The sequence below is a fragment of the Zingiber officinale genome, chromosome 6A (genome assembly GCF_018446385.1).
Source record: "Zingiber officinale cultivar Zhangliang chromosome 6A, Zo_v1.1, whole genome shotgun sequence".
Taxonomy (NCBI): domain Eukaryota; kingdom Viridiplantae; phylum Streptophyta; class Magnoliopsida; order Zingiberales; family Zingiberaceae; genus Zingiber; species Zingiber officinale.
In genome coordinates this window covers 26,644,651-26,666,602 of record NC_055997.1, presented here as the reverse complement: position 1 = coordinate 26,666,602, position 21,952 = coordinate 26,644,651, and the positions used below count along the sequence as shown (strand labels likewise).

Here is a 21,952-nt window from a genome sequence, read left to right as displayed (position 1 = left end):
AAATGTTTACAAAAGCTTAGGCTTTCAGTATATACTCTAACAGCTTTCAGTTCGCTCGGGATTCTAGGCGAGCTGCTGAGCTAGGGTTACCGCCTCCTGAGTTAGCTCCTTAAGTACTCAAAATGATGGAGGAGCAGCGCGCCACAACCGGGTCAGGAGGCCGACCCCACCCTGACCCAGCGGGATCCAATGCTCAGCAGCCCGGTCGGGTTGGGGAACCAAGAGAAGCTCAGGAAGCCAAAAATCGCAGCAATGCGGTCGTTCAAGAGATAGGCATGATCTCCGGAGGCCCAACTGACGGAGATTCAGGGAGAGTGCGCAAGTCCCATGTGTGTCGCTTGGAGGTCCACACCGTCGGATGCAGCCAGGAGCAGGCTTCGGCCCCGTCATCAGCTTTGGGCCGTCAGACCTGGAAGGTCTGGAGCTGCCTCACGACGACACTCTTATCATCAAGGCCATTATTGCCAACAGCCGAGTGGCCCGGATTTTCGTTGACACCGGAAGCTCAGTCAATATTTTGTTCAGAACTGCATTCGAGGAGATGCAGATCGATGCCACTGAATCCAGCCCGTGGCCACCTCTCTATACGGCTTTACAGGCAACGAAGTAAAGCCAATGGGTCAGATCAAGCTGGCCAAATATCTGGGCACCGAGCCATTGATGCACACTAGGAGGAGCACTTTTATAGTGGTGGATTCCCCCCTCCTCTTATAATGTCATCCTGGGAAGGCCATCCTTCCATGAGTTTAGGGTTGTGGTCTCTACTTTCCATCAAAAGATCAAATTCCCTATTGGCGAGCAGGTCGGGGAAGTTAAGGGAGAACAGAAGGTCTCCCGGAGATGCTACATTGATATGGTCCAGGTAGAAGCTCGGAAAAATCAAAAGATGCAAGACGGGGGAGTTTATGTCATCCAAGAAGAACCTCTGCCCATGGCTGAAGAACTCATCCCCTGGGAGGAGGTACAACTATATGCTGAATGCCCCGAAAGTCTTACTCGAATAGCAAGCAACCTACCTCCTCCTCTCAAGAAAGAATTAATCCAATGCCTGATCCGCAATCGGGATGTCTTCGCCTGGTCTATAGAGGAGTTACCTAGAGTTAAACCCGAAGTAGCAGAGCATAAGTTACATCTACTACCGGACTCCCGGCCAGTCAAACAGAAGAAAAGGAACTTCTCAGTCGACCAGAATAAAATAATCAGAGCTGAGGTGGACCAACTCAGGAAAGCAGGCCATGTCCGAGAGGTGCAGTTTGTTAGGATGTATACTAAAAGCCTAACTTTTGGTATAAACATTTATCTAGAAATAAGAATCACATTGGTCAAATGTCTACATTTACGATAAATGTAGTTGCTCAATTAATTTATATTGTAGATAACATGGTGTGTGGTGACACACACAGAAGATCATGTTATCGGTTCCTTATAAATTATAAACAGTAGCTCACGACCAAGATGGAAAGGAACAAACCATTGGAAGGTCGTAGTGTAATTAGGTATTAGTTTATCTTAACTATATAATTACACTAGTACACTTAGAGTGTATTGAGTAGGACCATTTGAGGTCGTTCCTTTTATACTGACTTTATGAAGGAACAAAGACCTCAGTTATTATGGAAGTGTGTGCTCTTAATCCTAATATAATAACAAGCACATATATTTGATATTTATTTCTTTAATTTATCAATGGGTGAGATTTAGTTCGATAAATCAATAAGCCCGATAAGTTGGGAAATGATATCACTTATAGTGTGTGTTGTTGATTATAGAAGGAAACTGTGTCCTAGTAATCTAGGTTGATAATGTCCCCAAGATGAGCTCATAAAGATTGTCATGTTAAACCCTGCAGGTGGACTTAGTTCGACATGACGATAAGGTTGAGTGGTACTATTCTTGGATTAAGATATTAATTAAATGAGTTGTCAGTAACTCACTTAATTAGTGGACATTCGACATCTTAAACACAGGGAGACTAACACACTCATAATAAGAAGGAGCCCAAAAATGTAATTTGGGATTGGTGCGGTAGTTCAATAATAGTTCTCTAGTGGAATGAATTATTATTGATAAAATTAAGTTGTGTGTTCGGGGCGAACACGGGATGCTTAATTTTATCGGGAGACCAAAACCAATTCCTCCTCTCGGTCCCTATCGTAGCCTCTTATTTATAGAGTACTATACCCACCTATACCCATCTTCTATACCCACCTAAAGGGGGCCGGCCAAGCTAGCTTGGAATCAAGCTAGGGTCGGCCTAAGCATGGTTTAAGGTGGCCGGCCCTAGCTTGAACCCAAGCTAGAGGGGGCCGGCCATATTAAATTTAAAAGAATTTTAATTTTAATTTTTATTATGTGGAAGATATAATTTATTAAAGAGAATTAAAATTAAAATATCTCTCTTGTAAAGGATCTACAAAAGATTAAAGAAAGAGATTAAATCTCTTTCCTTATTTGTAGATTGGTGAGATATTTTATTTTCTCTTTAAAAATTATTCACATGTTGAAAAATTAAAATTATAGAAATTTCTTTTTATCAACCATGAAGAGATTTTTGAAGAGAAATTTTATTTTTAAAATTTCCGGAAACAAATTAGGAAGTTTTAATTTGCTGATTAAAACTTGTCTAATTTATTCCTCCATGATGTGGCCGGTCATTATAGTTTAATTGGAAAATTTTATTTTATTTTTCTCAATTAAATCATGTCAAGGAAATTAAGGAAATTTTATTGTAATTAAATTTCCTAATTTACCAAGGCTAAGGAATATAAAAGAAGGGGTGGGGTGCCTTCAAGAGATACAACCTCTATTATTTCTCTCCCTCTTTTCCTTGGTGTTGTGGCCGGCCATCATCCTCCCCCTCTCTTCCACTTGTGGTGGCCGAATCCTTCATCTCCCTTGGAGCTCTTGTGGTGGCCGGATACTACTTGGAGAATAAGAAGAAGAAGGAGAGAAAGCTTGCATCTCTTGGAGCTTGGTTGATGTTTTGTTCTTCATCCTTGGTAAAGTTTCCTTATTGTGGCCGAACCTAGCTAGGAGGAGAAGAAGGTGGTTGGTGTTTTCTCATCTCGGAAGATCGTTGCCCACACAACGTCCGAGGTTAGAAGAGGAATACGGTAGAAGATCAAGAGGTCTTTCTAGAAGGTATAACTAGTAATTTTTTTCTTTCCGCATCATACTAGTTATTTATGGAAATAATACCAAATACAAGAGGCTTACAATTCTAGTATTTCGAATTTGTTTTCGATATAGTGTTCTTTTGTTTTTCTTTTCCTTGTGATTTGATTGTTCTTTTCGGTTGACCTAAAGTTATTTTAGGAAATTAAATATTAGCTTTCCTTAAAAGGTTTTGTCTAGTCGGTGGTGGTTGCTCCCATATCCAAGAAGGCCATGTGCCTCGCCATGTCAGTACTGGGAACCAATTTTGGAAATTAATATTTAATGGAATTAATAACTTAGGTGATTTGGATCAAATGTGTTAAGTTCCGCAGGAGATCCAAGTCAAAACCTAAAAGAACAAATAGATTAAGTTTTGGATCAAACGTGTTAAGTTCCGTAGGCGATCCAAAATTTAATTTAAAAGAACACATGATAGCTAGGAAAAGGTTCAGATCTTTGTACAAAAATTTTATACAGTGGAACCTCTAGGTTTTCCGAGTAGCAACCAACAATTGGTATCAGAGCTAGGGTTTTGCCTCTGTGTATTTGGTATTAGTTTAATTATGCACATGTCATACATAATTTAGGCAGGATAATAGTAGGATGTGCTAATTTTGTGGATGCAGGATCCAACTATTATGGCTTATAGTTATTATGTGTGTGATTGGACCCTTGGACATGTCGAGGGCATTTTATTGTGTGTGCATGATTGTATTATAAAATACAGCAGGAGCTATATTTAGTTTTATTAGGATTTTATTTTTTGATCTAGCTACATGTACATTCCTTTTATGGAATATAGGATCGATGGATGTAAATTTTATTTTATATTCGATCTAGTTTACATGTACATTCCTTCGAGGAATATAGAATCGAAAAATGTAAAATTCTATTTATGTCGCGGATCGAATCTTGCAAGGCGTGGAACCTTTTGAGGACCAGAGGCGCAGCGGAACAAGGAGCAAGATGGATGCGACAACTAGACCCAGTGGCGGTGGCCAAAGATGGCAGCAGCTAGGGTTGGCGACACACGGAGGACAGCAATAGATAAAAGCCATAATAGTTGAAAATTAGTTTTTCTATTTATTGCTTTTTATGCTGTGTTGTGTATGCTTGTTAGTATGCATGTTAGGTAGACTAGCATAGGCAAAATTCCTCACTTTAAATAACTAAGTGGGAGAGGGATTTATTTTTTAAATAAATTCCACGGTCTCCATTACTGGTTTATAAGTGATGCAACAAGCTTGCGCGTTGGCTCTGAGTGCCTTCCTCCATATCGGATGAGCTTGTTTGCAGATCACTAGATTAAACTTCTATTTTGGATGACTATAGGAAGTTAATTAAGAGCGTGTGATCATCCCCATCGGAAGGGGCATAATCTTATTAATGGACTTAGTGTCAAGTAATGGTATACACTTAGGCACGTCTAATAGTATCCTCCCCATCGGAGTCACTGCTATTATTTGTGTGACCGAAGAAAACCAACTATTAATTTGTCAAATAAATAGGTTGACAAGATAATAAAATTAAAAACCCCTCTTACGAATGTTTGATTTTGTATACGTCCACACTATCGTGGCATACAAAATTCACGGTGTTTGAGATAATTTTATTTGTCATAAAGATTTATTGACAAGGTAATTAATGGGTAAACCCCTCCTCTTACAAATGTTTAATTTTGTATATGTCCACACTATCGTGGCATGTAAAAATTCACGGTGTTTGAGGTGTTGGTGAATTTAAATAATATTGTTTGAGTAATCAATGTTATTTTAAATTCAAAAAGTTTTGACCAAATATTTGATCAAAGACAGATCAACTATTAATTTTATTCGTCATAAAGTAAAGTTGACGAGATAATAAAATTAATGAATAAAATCTCCTCTTCGATTTTGTATACGTTCACACTATCGTGGCATACAAAATTCATGGGGATTTTAAGGAGTTGATCTTGATCAAATATTTTTATGATTCTTAGGATTTAAAATGTTTGTCAATCCCCTAGTAGTCATACTATAGAAAAGACTTAGTAGTCTCAATTGTAATGATTGGAAATAGGACTTGGACATTAAGGTAGACTGTCTTCTTAGAATTAAGAACAATATAGGTGTATTTAATTCATTAGTTGAAACATGTTTAGTCGTCTTATCTACCAGAAGCTGGAGTGTAGATACAGATGTCATTAATCATATCCGCAATTCATTGCAGGGTTCCAGGAAACCCGGCAACTAAATGAAAATTAAAACACCGTCCACATGGGCACTACTGTAAAAATGGTAGCTGTTGCAGTGGGAGATGTCTATCTTTTGATAAGAATAAAACATGGATTTTTGAGTAATTATCTTTATGCACCAAGTTTAGAAAGAACTAATTTTCAGTTTCTAAACTATTCAAAGAACTTGATATTCTATCTCTTTTAATAACAAAGTTGTTATTAAGAAAAAGAGGGAAGTTATCTGTTCTGGTACGTTGGTTGGCAATTTATAAATCCAATAACTCTCATGATGCAACAAATGGAAATTAGTAACACATCTTCTAACTTTAAGAGAAAGTAACCTTCAGAAATGAACCAATTATATCTTTGGCATCTAAGGCTAGGTCATATTAACTTGAGTAGTATTCATTGGTAGCTGATGAACTTTTGGGTTCATTAGTAGTGGAAATCTTTCCAACCTACGAGTCTTACTTGGAAGGAAAAATAACCAAGAAGCTTTTAAGTGTAAGGGGTATGTTGTCAAAGATATGTTGAAATTGGTTCATTCTGATTTGTGTGATCCTATGACTATCCAGACAAGAGGTAGTATTGAATATTTCGTCTATTTTATAGACAACTATTCAAGATACAAATAAATTTACTTAATGTATCGCAAGACTAAGTACTTTGATTAGTTCAAAGAGTACAAGGCTGATGCGGAGAAATGTTAAAGTAAAAGTCACTATGGTAAGATCGTAGTGGCAAGTACCTCTTGGGAGAATTTAGGAGCCACTTATCAGAAGTAGGGATTCAATCCCAACTAACTGCACCTGGTACACCCCAACAGAATGGTGTAGATAAAGGAAGGTATATGACTCTTATGGAAATAAGTAGATTGATGAGTTATTTAGAATATTACCAAAATCATTTTAAGGATATACTCTGGAAACGGAAGTGAATATAGTACCTTCTAAAGACAGAACTCTCTACTCATATAGAATTGCTGAATAGGCATAAGCCTATTTCAAAGCATATTCGGATTCGGGTAGTCCAGCACATATGCAGAAGAGAGACAATGATAAGTTGGACAGGAATTCACTTGTTTGTGGGTTATCCTAGAGAAATGAAAGTAGGTTTATAGTCTTAAAAATTAGAAGGTCATTGTTAGCATCAATGACCGATTTTTAGAAAAGAACTATGTAATAAACCATGTGCCCATAAGAAAATTTGTTCTTAAGGAAATAATAAAAGACATGTCTAATCTAGTACCAACTGTACAAGATGAGATACCACAAGGAAACTGCAACATGTATCACAAATGATACAGAAAGTGTCTTGTCGTAGTGGGAGGGTTGTTAGGCAACCTAAAAGGATTCATGTTTTGGGAGAGTTTTTTGGACTCGATCCCTGGAGGACATGAACCTGATCTCCGGACATATGACGAAGCACTCCAAGATAAAGATGCAACATCTTGGCAAAGAGTAATGAATAATAGAATTAGAATATATATATTCTAATAAAATCTGGAAGCTTGTAGAAACACCAAATGGTGTAAAAGTCTTTGGGTGTAAAAAGGTCAATAATAGGAAAAGAGGGATAGACAGGAAGGTAGAAACTTTCAAAATCAATGCTAGATGAAAAAGGAAACTTTTTCACTGGTAGCCATGCTTAAGTCTATTCGGATTCTTTTATCTATTTGTCAAGTGGATGTCAAGACAGCATTCCTTAATGGAAGTCTTGAAGAAATCATCCATATAAAGCAACCAGAAGGGTTCATTGTAAAGGGCTAAGAGCATCTTGTGTGCAAGCGCAATCAGTCTATGGACTGAGGCAAAGCTTCAAGGTCTTGGAACATCCAGTTTATCAAAGTAATCCAGACCTATGGATTTATTGAGTAAACGGATAAGTCTTGTGTATACAAAAGGTGTGATGGAAACGTGGTGGTGTTTCTTGTACTATACGTAGATAACATTTTTGGTAGTTAGAAACAATATCAAAATGTTGTCAGAAGTAAGGGTATGGTTGTCCAAATAATTCGATATAAAGGACTTGGGAGAATGTATATATTTTTGAGATCAAAGTAATAAGGGATCGCAAGAAAAAAATATATATTACTTATCCCAAGCTTAATACATCGGAAAAATCCTTTCTCGTTTTTAGCATGCAAAACTCCTAGAAAGGTTTCTTACCTTTTAAGCATGGAGTGTCTTTATCTAAAAAGATGTCTTCGATGACATCAAAGGAGATTGAGGACATGTAGGCAGTTCTTTATGCTTCGGCAGTTAGACAACCTAATGGATGCTATGCACGAGATCAGAAATCTGTTTTGCCAAGGGCATAGTTAGCAGATATCAAAGTAACCCTAGACAAGGACATTGGACTGCAGTAAAGCATATATTAAAAGTACCTTAGAGGCACTAGAGATTATATGCTAGCTTACAAGGTAGTTAATTTGGTTCCTGTAGGTTGCACAGATTTTGACTTCCAATCAGATAGGGACAATAATAAGTTGACCTCGGGGTTTTGTGTTTACTTTAGGAGGAAAAGTCATAACTATGGAAGAGTGATAAGCATAGGTGTTTTTCTGGACTCCACCATAGAAGCTGAGTATATGGCAAGCCTCTGAGGTAGCCATAAAAGATGAATGACTTAATAACCTCAAGATAGACTTAGATATGATTTCTAGTTTGTCCAAAGATTATTACAATTTATTGTAATAATAATGGTACAGTAGCAAACTCGAAGAAACCATGAGTCTATAAGGCAAGTAAACACAATAGAGCGCAAGTACTACCCAATATGAGAAATTGTATAACGAGGAGAAGTTGTTGCCGCCTAGATTGCATCAGATGATAACCTAAGGTCCTTAAGGCAAGAGCTTTTTGAAAGGCTTGGAAATCAGATGTATGGCAGCAGATACAGCAGCTTAGTATTTTAGTATAAGTGGGAATTTGTTAGGATATATACTAAAAGCCTAACTTTTGGTATAAACATTTATCTAGAAATAAGAATCACATTGGTCAAATGTCTACATTTAAGATAAATGTAGTTGCTCAATTAATTTATATTGTAGATAACATGGTATGTGGTGACACACACAGAAGATCATGTTATCGGTTCCTTATAAATTATAAACAGTAGCTCACGACCAAGATGGAAAGGAACAAACCATTGGAAGGTCGTAGTGTAATTAGGTATTAGTTTATCTTAACTATATAATTACACTAGTACACTTAGAGTGTATTGAGTAGGACCATTTGAGGTCGTTCCTTTTATACTGACTTTATGAAGGAACAAATGTTGGTGCAACCTTAGGTCAAGGTTGACCTGGTTGACCTGACTCGAGTTGTATTTTGATGTTTGACTTAGGAAGATTGTTGGTACAACCTTAGGTTAAGGTTGACCTAGTTGAGTTGTATTTTGATGTTTGACACTCGTGGAAGAGTTGTATTCTTGATATGGGACAAGAATAGATGTTTGGGAGATTATTGGTGCAACCGTAGGTCAAGGTTGACCTGGTTGACCTGATTCGGGAAAAAGTCCAAGTATGGAGACTTGGCAACGGAAAAGTCCAAGCAGGGAGCTTGGCACTGGAAAAGTCCAAGCAGGAAGCTTGGCACTGGAAAAGTCCAAGTATGGAGACTTGGCACTGGAAAAGTCCAAGCAGTGAGCTTGGCACGCGAAAAGTCCAAGTATGGAGACTTGGCACGGGAAAAGTCCAAGTATGGAGACTTGGCACTGGAAAAGTCCAAGTATGGAGACTTGGCACTGGAAAAGTCCAAGTATGGAGACTTGGCACGGAGAAGTCCAAACAGGGAGCTTGGCACGTTGGAAAGTCCTGGTAAGTGAAGCCAGGCAGTGGGAAAGTCCTAACTGGGATGTTAGGCAGTTGGAGAGTCCTGGTGAGTGAAACCAGGCAAGGGAAAATCCAGATGGATCAGGGATGATCGGACTTCTGGTGTTGGAAAGTCCAAGTAGGTCAAGGGAGTGATCGGATACTTGGCACGAAGAGGAAAATCCAGATGGATCAGGATGATCGGACATCTGGTGTGGAAAAGTCTAAGTGGGTCAAAGGGATTGACCGGACACTTAGCGGGGAGTGCTAGCAGGTCAAGGGAGTGACCAGATGCTAGGGATGATGTACCAACAGGTCAAGGTTGACCGGATGTTGGTGTGGAAGCCTTAGGTTTAGGGCTGAGAAGTTTGGATCGGTCTGGTGACCGATCCAGTGATACTGCGTTTGCCCTGATCGGTCTGGTGACCGATCAGAATCAGATCAGTGGCTCACTGATTGTAATCTGATCGGTCTGGAGACCGATCAGGAGGCAACGCAACCTCGCGAGAAGAAAGACGTGGATCGGTCTGCTGACCGATCCACCCATGGCCTGATCGGTCCGGCAGACCGATCAGGCATAGATCAGTGGCGGAAGAACCGAAGCCTGATCGGTCTATGGACCGATCAGGATGTTCCCTGATCGGTCCACAAGACCGATCAGGAGACGCCGATCAGACGAGGGACCGAAGCCTGATCGGTCTGTGGACCGATCAGGAGGTTCCCTGATCGGTCCATGGACCGATCAGGAATCTAGCCGTTGCGACGCAACGGCTAGTTCTCTGCTCTTCTTCTTCGCAGGTATAAAAGAGGGCTACAGGACTTCGGTGAAAGCGCTTCTGCAGCTACTTCTTCTTCCTTCTGGAAGTTCTCTCCTGCCTGAAGCTTCTGCTTCTTCTTCCTGCTGAGCTTTGTTGAGCTCGTTGGGTGCTAAAGCTTCGCGTGAGCTTCTTCCTGTTGCTGGTTTTCTAGCTAGGCTTGGATCCGAGAAGCTGCTGCTTCACCAGGGTTCCTGCTGACTTCAAGAAGGCAAGCAAGTGTTGTTTACATTTCTGTTCTTGTTTTCTTGTTCCTATTTGTACTCCTATTGCTGTTGCAAAGATTGTGGTGAGGTTTCTCCACCCACAAGGAGTATCTATTAGCCGGGTTTCCGGGGACTCATCCACCGACGGATTGGTAGGCTTCGTCCACCTTACGGACACGCCGAGGAGTAGGAGTTCATCTCCAAACCTCGTTATATGGTTTGGCTTTCTTCTCCTGTTTTCTTTCTATGTTGTATTTCCGCTGCACTAACCTAATCGTAGGAAGAAACGCGAAAGATTGGGGTCGGCTATTCACACCCCCCTCTCTAGCCGTACGAAGGATCCTAACAAGTGGTATCAGAGCAAAGGTTTGCTCTTCATCGGATTAACACCCGGGGAGCACGAGCTAGAGGATGGATCTACTCGGAGAAGATGTCACCATTCCACCCTTCTACGAATGCGGTGACTTCGCGTATTGGAAGGTAAGGATGAAGTACTTTCTTATGACTAACATAATGAATTGGTTTTGTGTACAAGAAGGTTTTTCTCCTCCGGTGGATAAGGAAGGAAAACCTCTTGAGAAGAAGGAGTGGACCAGAGAACAAATTCACAAATCCGAAATCAACGAAGAGGTAACGAGAATAATTGAATTTTCATTGCCTACTAACATCTTGTGTAAGATAGGTTACAACAATGCCAAGGAATTATGGGATAACTTGGCCAAGTACCATGAGGAGAGCTCCACTTCAAATCATGAAGAGGAGACAAGTGAGTCATCAAGTAGCTCACATCATGGAGGAGAGGAATTAGAAGTTGAGGGTTACTCAACATCTAAGGACGAAGAGGAGGAGAGTTCTTCTTCAAGTTCGGAGCAAGAAGAAGAAGCTTCTACCTCCGAAAGGGATGAAGAAGAGAGCTCGCATCCACCCTCAACCCTAGGTAACTCAAGCAATTTAAGTTCAATTAAATTACACATTATGTGCTTTGAGTGTAGGGAACATGGACATTACAAGAGTAAGTGTCCAAAGAGGGTAAGAAAGACTCCACCGGCGCCAAAGGTCAAGGAAGCCGGAGTCCCGAAACGCAAGGGCAAGGAGCACATCGTGTGCTTCCAATGCAAGCAAAGGGGACACTATAGGAGCCATTGTCCGAGGGGGAGGCAACCTCACAAGGGCAAGAGACCGGGCACATCGATAGGGGGAGCTAAGGCAAACCCTAAGGTAACCTCTAAGGTTCATTTTTGCAATTCTAATAAAATGCATGCTAGGAATTTTATTGCACTTGTCGATAATAACAAGCATGATAACCTTAGGAATCAATACATGTGCTTAGGAGCTAAACATGTGAGTCTAGATAAGGATAATTCTAGAAAGGCTAACCCTAGGATCAACCCATCTAAGGCTAAGGATAACCTAGGTAGGAATCCTAAATCAACTAGACATATGCCTAAGAATACCTCAAGGAAGAGTGATAAATCAAAAATTGAGGTATTAGAGAAGGAGAATCAAGTCTTGAAGTCAAGACTTGATACTTTGGAAAAGACTCTTAAGAACATGGAGAAGTCATCCCTAGGGTTTAAGGGTCAAAAACCAATGTCCAAGGACAAGAAAGGTATGGGTCACAAACCTAAGTCCCAAGTGGTCAAGCCCACCTATCATGATGTTCCATTTGATTATGGAACAAAACCTAGGGCTAGGAAGACCACCAAGGTCACAAGGGGAGTCACCCCTAGAGTTGATCTTGATGAGTCCCAAATGACCAAGGCTTCAAAGCCTAGGAGGGTCATTAGGAGGGTTGCTAGGGAAGTCATCCCTAGTGAATATTTAGTGAACCCAATGAGCTCACATAGATATTGGGTTCCTAGGAGCATCTTCTCTACCCCATAGATGGGTTAGAGAGTGTCAACTCCAATTAGAAGGGTAGTTAACCCAACTTTGAGGAAATTGACACTCAAGGAGCATTTTCGAGGTTTTGATAACCTTTGAAAATGAAAAAGAATTATTATTTACTCCTTGAAGAGTAAATTGTGTCATATTTAAAAAATATCGATTTTAATCTTATTTGGCACAATTTAAGAAAACCTAGAGAAATACCATAATTGGGATTTTGGTTTTCTCTTAGGGATATATGGGCAATCTAGGGTTAGATTTTAAGTTAGCTAAGGCTAAGGATACTTAGATAGGGAATTTAGGTATTTTATTTGTGCTAACTTGCCATGATTGGTTGCCATATGCCATGCCATGACATCATATTTATCTTATTATCATTTGAAATGTCATGATAATGCTTAGGCTAGTTTATATGTCATGCTTTAGTTAAGTTTTCAAACTTTATGCCATGACATCATGACATTGGCACATGTTTTTACTTATGATATCATTATATGCCATGTCATCATCTCTTGCATTATAATCAATGAAATTGATTTGAGGACAAACATATAATTTGATATTGAGATCAAATTGGTGTTTAGAAAATGCATGAGAACTTAGCCTAAGTTGACCTTAACCCATATCTCACATCAAATTGACTTGAATGTGGTTTGATACACCCTAGATGTGTGTGAGATATTAGGATCATGAGTTAGGATCAAGGTGCATTGTCCTTGTACCTAGATGACCCTAATTCAAGAAATTAAGGATCATAGGGAAAGCTTGTGTACAAGTCATGTACATCTAGCCCTAAGATTATGGTCCTAAATTCAAATGGTTTTAAAAGCATTTTAAAATTGATTTGAAAAACTTTGATGAAGCTTTCCTAGTGATAGCATTCATCATTGAACATTGTGATACAAAGTTGAGTTAAACTTGAACTATTTCAAGGTTTTTGAATTTTGTATCAAGATTTGAAAATGGAAGTTATTTTCATAGAAAACTATTTTTCCATGATAGTATATGTTATGAGAAATGTATCCTCAAAATTTCACATTTTTTTCGAATTTTCTGGAATTTTCTAGGAGTTTCTGAATTTCGGGAAGGAAATTTCAGAAATCTGCCTATCAGAGTCTGGATCGGTCTGGGGACCGATCCAGGTAAGTCCTGATCGGTCTGTGGACCGATCCAGTGAAGCATGGATCGGTCTGCAGACCGATCCAGTAAGAACGCGATCTGGTGAAGGCCTGATCGGTCTGGGGACCGATCCATGGGGTTTCTGATCGGTCTGGGGACCGATCAGAGCGTGCCAGTTTCTGATTTTCAGCTGTTGGTCTGAAATTTCAGCTGGAAGTTGGGTTTTGTAGATTTCTAAAGGTTTGGAACTCACAAAGACATTGTTGGTGCAATGGTCAAGGGGAAGTTAACCTTTAGGGGGAGTTTTACCTAATTGTCAAGGGGGAGTTGACTGTTAGGGGGAGTTTTTACTCCTTAAGACTTTTGAGGATTAGTGATATGGGATTATCACTAAGCTGATTGTTGAGTTTAGTATCAAGGGGGAAATTAAGAGTTTCAATGAAATGTATGGGACTTTCATTAGGAAGAAACTCTTGACCTTGATACCCTTTTTTTTTCCTTTTTGATGTGTGTCAAAAAGGGGAGAGTGTTCATTGGAGAATTATTGGAGAACCCAAGTTAGGTTATCGAGTTAACCTAAGCTAGGGAAAGAATGTCAAGGAATGTTCAAGAAAAGAACATTGAAATTCTTTTTGATGTGTGTCAAAAGGGGGAGAATTATTGGAGAACCCAAGTTAGGTTATCGGGTTAACCTAAGGGGAGAATGTTCAGAGAATGTTCAAGGAAAGAACATTGGACATTGGAAGATGGTTGGAAAACCTAAGTTAGGTTATCGGGTTAACCTAACTTGATTATGGGTTTTATCAAACATCAAAAAGGGGGAGATTGTTGGTGCAACCTTAGGTCAAGGTTGACCTGGTTGACCTGACTCGAGTTGACCTGACTCGAGTTGTATTTTGATGTTTGACTTAGGAAGATTGTTGGTACAACCTTAGGTTAAGGTTGACCTAGTTGAGTTGTATTTTGATGTTTGACACTCGTGGAAGAGTTGTATTCTTGATATGGGACAAGAATAGATGTTTGGGAGATTATTGGTGCAACCGTAGGTCAAGGTTGACCTGGTTGACCTGATTCGGGAAAAAGTCCAAGTATGGAGACTTGGCAACGGAAAAGTCCAAGCAGGGAGCTTGGCACTGGAAAAGTCCAAGCAGGGAGCTTGGCACTGGAAAAGTCCAAGTATGGAGACTTGGCACTGGAAAAGTCCAAGCAGGGAGCTTGGCACGCGAAAAGTCCAAGTATGGAGACTTGGCACTGGAAAAGTCCAAGTATGGAGACTTGGCACGGAGAAGTCCAAACAGGGAGCTTGGCACGTTGGAAAGTCCTGGTAAGGGAAGCCAGGCAGTGGGAAAGTCCTAACTGGGATGTTAGGCAGTTGGAGAGTCCTGGTGAGTGAAACCAGGCAAGGGAAAATCCAGATGGATCAGGGATGATCGAACTTCTGGTGTTGGAAAGTCCAAGTAGGTCAAGGGAGTGATCGGATACTTGGCACGAAGAGGAAAATCCAGATGGATCAGGATGATCGGACATTTGGTGTGGAAAAGTCTAAGTGGGTCAAAGGGATTGACCGGACACTTAGCGGGGAGTGCTAGCAGGTCAAGGGAGTGACCAGATGCTAGGGATGATGTACCAACAGGTCAAGGTTGACCGGATGTTGGTGTGGAAGCCTTAGGTTTAGGGCTGAGAAGTTTGGATCGGTCTGGTGACCGATCCAGTGATACTGCGTTTGCACTGATCGGCGGTGACCGATCGTAATCGATGGCTCATCGTAATCTGATCGGTGCGAGACCGATCAGAGGCAACGCAACCTCGCGAGAAGAAAGGCGTGGATCGGTCGCCGACCGATCCACGGCTCTTTGATCGGTCCCGGCACCGATCGGGCATAGATCGATGGCGAAGAAGGCTCGATCGGTCATGGACCGATCAGGTGTTCTGATCGGTCCACAAGACCGATCAGGAGACGCCGATCAGACGAGGGACTCGGTCCGTGGACCGATCGGAGGTTCCCTGGACCGATCAGGACCAGTCTGATCTTGCGACGCAACGGCTAGTTCTCTGCTCTTCTTCTTCGCAGGTATAAAAGAGGGCTACAGGACTTCGGTGAAAGCGCTTCTAAAGCTACTTCTTCTTCCTTCTGGAAGTTCTCTCCTGCCTGAAGCTTCTGCTTCTTCTTCCTGCTGAGCTTTGTTGAGCTCGTTGGGTGCTAAAGCTTCGCGTGAGCTTCTTCCTGTTGCTGGTTTTCTAGCTAGGCTTGGATCCGAGAAGCTGCTGCTTCACCAGGGTTCCTGCTGACTTCAAGAAGGCAAGCAAGTGTTGTTTACATTTCTGTTCTTGTTTTCTTGTTCCTATTTGTACTTCTATTGCTGTTGCAAAGATTGTAGTGAGGTTTCTCCACCCACAAGGAGTATCTATTAGCCGGGTTTCCGGGGACTCATCCACCGACGGATTGGTAGACTTCGTCCACCTTACGGACACGCCGAGGAGTAGGAGTTCATCTCCGAACCTCATTATATGGTTTGTCTTTCTTCTCCTGTTTTCTTTCTACGTTGTATTTCCGCTGCACTAACCTAATCATAGGAAGAAACGCGAAAGATTGGGGTCGGCTATTCACACCCCCCTCTCTAGCCGTACGAAGGATCCTAACAACAAAGACCTCAGTTATTATAGAAGTGTGTGCTCTTAATCCTAATATAACAACAAGCACATATATTTTATTTCTTTAATTTATCAATGGGTGAGATTTAGTTCGATAAATCAATAAGCCCGATAAGTTGGGAAATGATATCACTTATAGTGTGTGTTGTTGATTATAGAAGGAAACTGTGTCCTAGTAATCTAGGTTGATAATGTCCCCAAGATGAGCTCATAAAGATTGTCATGTTAAACCCTGCAGGTGGACTTAGTCCGACATGACGATAAGGTTGAGTGGTATTATTCTTGGATTAAGATATTAATTAAATGAGTTGTCAGTAACTCACTTAATTAGTGGACATTCGACATCTTAAATACAGGGAGACTAACACACTCATAATAAGGAGCCCAAAAATGTAATTTGGGATTGGTGCGGTAGTTCAATAATAGTTCTCTAGTGGAATGAATTATTATTGATAAAATTAAGTTGTGTGTTCGGGGCGAACACGGGATGCTTAATTTTATCGGGAGACCAAAACCAATTCCTCCACTCGGTCCCTATCGTAGCCTCTTATTTATAGAGTACTATACCCACCTTCTATACCCACCTAAAGGGGGCCGGCCAAGCTAGCTTGGAATCAAGCTAGGATCGGCCTAAGCATGGTTTAAGGTGGCTGGCCCTAGCTTGAACCCAAGCTAGAGGGGGCCGGCCATATTAAATTTAAAAGAATTTTAATTTTAATTTTTATTATGTGGAAGATGTAATTTATTAAAGAGAATTAAAATTAAAATATCTCTCTTGTAAAGGATCTACAAAAGATTAAAGAAAGAGATTAAATCTCTTTCCTTATTTGTAGATTGGTGAGATATTTTATTTTCTCTTTAAAAATTATTCACATGTTGAAAAATTAAAATTATAGAAATTTCTTTTTATCAACCATGAAGAGATTTTTGAAGAGAAATTTTATTTTTAAAATTTCCGGAAACAAATTAGGAAATTTTAATTTGTTGATTAAAACTTGTCTAATTTATTCCTCCATGATGTGGCCAGCCATTATAGTTTAATTGGGAAATTTTATTTTATTTTTCTCAATTAAATCATGTCAAGGAAATTAAGGAAATTTTATTATAATTAAATTTCCTAATTTACCAAGGCTAAGGAATATAAAAGAAGGGGTGGGGGTGTCTTCAAGAGATACAACCTCTATTATTTCTCTCCCTCTTTTCCTTGGTGTTGTGGCCGGCCATCATCCTCCCCCTCTCTTCCTCTTGTGGTGGTCGAATCCTTCATCTCCCTTGGAGCTCTTGTGGTGGCCGGATACTACTTGGAGAAGAAGAAGAAGAAGGAGAGAAAGCTTGCATCTCTTGGAGCTTGGTTGATGTTTTGTTCTTCATCCTTGGTAAAGCTTCCTTATTGTGGCCGAACCTAGCTAGGAGGAGAAGAAGGTGGTTGGTGTTTTCTCATCTCGGAAGATCGTTGCCCACACAACGTCCGAGGTTAGAAGAGGAATACGGTAGAAGATCAAGAGGTCTTTCTAGAAGGTATAACTAGTAATTTTTTCTTTCCGCATCATACTAGTTATTTATGAAAATAATACCAAATACAAGAGGCTTACGATTCAAGTATTTTCAAATTTGTTTTCGATATAGTGTTCTTTTGTTTTTCTTTTCCTTGTGATTTGATTGTTCTTTTCGGTTGACCTAAAGTTATTTTAGGAAATTAAATATTAGCTTTCCTTAAAAGGTTTTGTCTAGTCGGTGGTGGTTGCTCCCATATCCAAGAAGGCCATGTGCCTCGCCATGTCAGTACTGGGAACCAATTTTAGAAATTAATATTTAATGGAATTAATAACTTAGGTGATTTGGATCAAACGTGTTAAGTTTCGCAGGAGATCCAAGTCAAAACCTAAAAGAACAAATAAATTAAGTTTTGGATCAAACGTGTTAAGTTCCGCAGGTGATCCAAAATTTAATTTAAAAGAACACATGGTAGCTAGGAAAAGGTTCAGATCTTTGTACAAAATTTTTATACAGTGGAACCTCTAGGTTTTCCGAGTAGCAACCAACACAGTTCCCATCCTAGCTCTCCAATGTGGTCTTAGTAAAGAAGCCCAACAATAAGTAGAGGGTATGCATAGACTTTAGAGATCTAAATCTAGCTAGTCCCAAGGACTGTTATCCCTTGCCCCAGATTGATCAGATGATATACTCCACTGCCAGTTGTGAGAGGATCTGCATGCTGGATGCTTATCAGGGGTATCATCAGATCCCCTTAGCGGTGGAGGACCAAGAAAAGGTTAGCTTCATTACGGCTGATGGTACCTTCTGTTATACTGTCATTTCCTTTGGTCTCAGAAGCGTAGGAGCTACATATCAAAGGATGATAGATAAGATCTTCTGAGAGCAGATCGGGCGCAACGTGGAGGTTTATGTGGATGATATACTCATTAAGTCCCCTTTAGCAGTGAATCTGATCATGGATGTAGAGGAAACTTGCGGGACTCTCCGACAATACGGACTGAAGTTAAACCCATTGAAATGCCTGTTTGGAGCTAAAGGAGGAAAGTTCTTAGGTTATCTAGTGACCGAGCGAGGAATAGAAGCTAATCTAGAAAAGGTTCGGGCACTACGGGATATGCAAGTTCCTCAGAATTTAAAGGAAACACAGAAGTTGGTAGGAAGAATAACAGCCCTATCAAGGTTCATTTCCAAATCTGCAGACCGGGCTGCTCCTTTCTTCAAAGTACTCAGGAAGGCCTCCAATTTTCAGTGGGACGAGGAATGTACCTGAACTTTTGAGGAACTGAAGAAGTATTTGGAGGCTCTGCCATCCTTATTCAAGTCGGTCGTTGGAGAACCACTGTGGGTTTACTTGTCTGCTACACCTGAGGTCGTGGGGGTTGTGCTTGTTAAAGAACAGGATAATATACGACGGCCAGTGCATTTCTTCAGCTATCTATTGAAAGGGGTCGAGTCTCGATATACGACCCTGGAAAAGTTGGTTTATGGATTGGTTCTTATGGCTCAACGGTTAAGACCATACTTCCTGGCGCACCTTATCATAGTCCTGACTAATAGCACCATGAGAAGAGCTCTGACTAATGTAAAAGTAGCGGGTCGGCTTATCAAGTGGGCAACTGAGCTAGGAGAATACGACATACAATACCAGCCACGCACAGCCATCAAAGCACAGACCTTGGCAGATTTTTTAACAGAGATTCATCAGATTAACTCTGAGGAAACTTGGAAAATCTACGTGGATGGGTCAGCAACTCACAAAGGAAGTGGGGTCGGGATTCTCTTGATATCTCCTCAAGGGGACATATTGTAGTTGGTTATTCGGCTTAATTTCAGGGCCACTAACAACGAGGCAGAGTATGAGGCTTTGCTGGCAGGGTTGCAGGCAGCTCGTCATGTAGGGGTTGCCCGGGTCATCATTTACTTATATTCTCAGTTAGTAACCCAGCAAGTGGTTGACAACTTTGAGGTAAATTGTGATAAGTTACAAGTATATCGAGAAGCATATGAGAAGATGAAGGAAGAATTTACGGAAATTACAGTGACTAAGATCCCCAGGGCAGAGAACGAGAAAGCGGATGAGCTGGCAAAGATGATCAGTTCCCTAACTACCTGGGTGTTGGACAGATCAATAGCGCAAACCTTTCTTATAGCTCAGATATATTTGCAAAATAATAGGGAAGCACCCATTGATTGGCGGGCACCCCTGATCAGTTATCTTCTGCAAGGTACCTTACCGGTTGATCCAGAGGAATCACGGCTGGTCAGGAAACAAGCTCATGCCTATGCCATGATAGGGGACCAACTATACAAGAGGTCCTTTTCTAGACCATTACTTAAATATCTGGGTATGGAGGAGGCAGATCAGGCCTTGCAAGAAATACAGCTGGGATGCTGTGGCAGTCATGTGGGAGGTCAGACATTATCTCGCAGGGTACTCCTGGTCGGATATTTTTGGCCTACTTTACAGAGGGATGCTCAAAAGTTGGTGAACACCTGCCTATCCTGCCAAAACTATCAGAATCTGACGCACCAACCAACTGCGCTGCTAAAAACATCTATAGTCTCGTGTCCCTTTGATCAGTGGAGCATGGATATTGTAGGACCATTTTCAATGGCTCCAGGCCAGAAGCGTTTCTTATTGGTAGCGGTGGATTATTTCTCCAAGTGGGTGGAAGTAGAGGCCCTGGCCAGGATCACAGAAGGTGTGGTCATCCAGTTTCTGTGGAAGAATATTCTTTGCAAGTTCGACATACCGCACAAATTGGTATCAGATAATGGGAGGCAATTTCAAGGGCAAAAAATCCAGGCCTGGTGTAAGGGGTTCGATATAATACAAGCCTTCACTTCAGTAGCATACCCCCAAAGCAACAGTCAGACCGAGGTGGTCAATCGAGAAATAGTGCGAGGGTTGAAGGTTAAGCTGGATCATGTGGGAGGCAACTGGGTGGAAGAGCCACCGAGCATTCTATGGCCTTACCGCACAATGCCCCGAGAAAGCACAGGCCTGACACCATTCCATCTAGTTTATGGCAACGAAGTGGTGGTACCTATAGAGATTGGAGTGTCGTCAGTTAGGAAGATGCTATACGATGAAGGAAATGCCGAGCGGCGACTGGCTGAGCTGGATCTCATTAGTGAAATCCGCGAGAGGACAGCAGTCAAACTGGAGGCCTACAGACAAAGAATGAGGCAGAATTATAACAGAAGAGTAATCCCTCGGTTCTTCGGGGAAGGAGACCTGGTCTGGAAGCAAGTGAAACCCGTGGGAGACGTGGCCAAGATAGCACCACAGTGGGATGGGCCTTACAAAGTCATCAAGAAATTGTCGTCCGGGGCTTACTATTTACAGGATAACCAGGGCAGGAAGTTAGACCGGCCTTGGAGTGCTAACTACCTGCGACCTTACCGAGTTTAGAGTATTTTATAAAGAGGAAGAAGTTAGGCTGTAGAATGTTTGCCAGACCAGGGGCTGAACACTGGCTAGATCAGGCAGCATAGTAAGAGGATCTGGCCGAGTGGGAATTGTATGTCCTAGGCTGTAGAATATCTGCCAGGCCAGGGGATGAAACATAATTTTAAAACGGAACAAAAATCCGTTTTAAATTTTAATAAATTATAAACGGATTTGCTACGGAATTATTGTTTCATTTAACTTAAAAAAAAATAATATAGAAAAAAAATTAAAATGGATTTTAAAATAAATTAGAAACAAAATTTATAAATTAATTTTTATAAACAAAATTAAATACAAATTAGTAACAAAATTTGATACGAAACTTTTTTTTTTTGTAAATTTGTTTAAAGTTGTTTTAAACAGAAAATAAATCTGTTTATAATATGAGAAATAATTTATTAAGTAATTAGAAATTTATTTTATTTTAAATAATAAAAAAGCCTAAACACTATTTTGTGTGTTTCTCTCCCAAATCCCGAACTCGCTCGTGCGTTTTCTTCTTCGTCGGCGCACAAGACGATTTCACCGCACGCGATTTCTCCTCCGCCTTGCACGCGCTCTGACTTAAGGGGAATGTGATCTTCTTCTCTGGCTCCAAATCACGCACGACTCTAAGGCGCGCAACCCTCCGGCTTAAGGCGCACGCGATCTTCGTCTCCGACGTTCTTTCCACGATCCACCGAATAAGCTTAAGCTCAGGTATCTCATTTGCTTCTTTTCCAGTCTTCTTCTCTATTCTAGAATGTGCAACACCAGTTGCGTCCTACTCATGCGATCGAGGTCATTCGTGTGACCTAATCGCGCGGTGGTTGTTGCACACGACGCTAGTCGCTTGCACGACCTAATTGGTTGCTACCTTGCCACTACCGCAACCACCACATCTGTTGCCTTAGTCGTCTTGGCTGCTGTCTTTCCCCTGCCGTGGTCTTGGTCATGTTTTTTTATTTATTGTTTTATTAATAACATTATTTTTTCAACAAGATATTATTATAGAAATGCTTTAATATTGTTGTTTTCTTGCTGTGCATACAAGTTTTCATCCAATTGAAGCAGTAACAAAACTTGATTTTTTATGTTCATGTTTAGCTTAATTACTATCCAATTAGTCTTAATATAATATCTGCTTTTAGAGAATGA

The 21,952-nt window shown here is 40.7% G+C and overlaps 1 protein-coding gene across 1 annotated transcript; it reads left to right on the top strand.

The window, feature by feature from the left end:
- The first annotated feature begins 358 nt into the window (after positions 1–358).
- Positions 359–20,776, top strand: LOC121994696. The gene is made up of 6 exons (XM_042548646.1): positions 359–598; positions 803–961; positions 18,032–18,136; positions 18,683–19,104; positions 19,195–20,174; positions 20,262–20,776. The coding sequence occupies exons 1-6, from the start codon at positions 359–361 to the stop codon at positions 20,774–20,776; spliced, it is 2,421 nt and encodes an 806-aa protein (XP_042404580.1).
- Positions 20,777–21,952: the final 1,176 nt, after the last annotated feature.

Excerpts from the sequence above, each read along its gene's own strand:
- LOC121994696 (XM_042548646.1), top strand. The coding sequence starts at position 359 with ATGCAGCCAGGAGCAGGCTTCGGCCCCGTCATCAGCTTTGGGCCGTCA. Across the intron at positions 962-18,031 it reads AACTCATCCCCTGGGAGGAG|ATTGATCAGATGATATACTC; the intron begins GTACAACTATAT and ends CCCTTGCCCCAG. Across the intron at positions 19,105-19,194 it reads TGGAAAATCTACGTGGATGG|GGCCACTAACAACGAGGCAG; the intron begins GTCAGCAACTCA and ends GCTTAATTTCAG.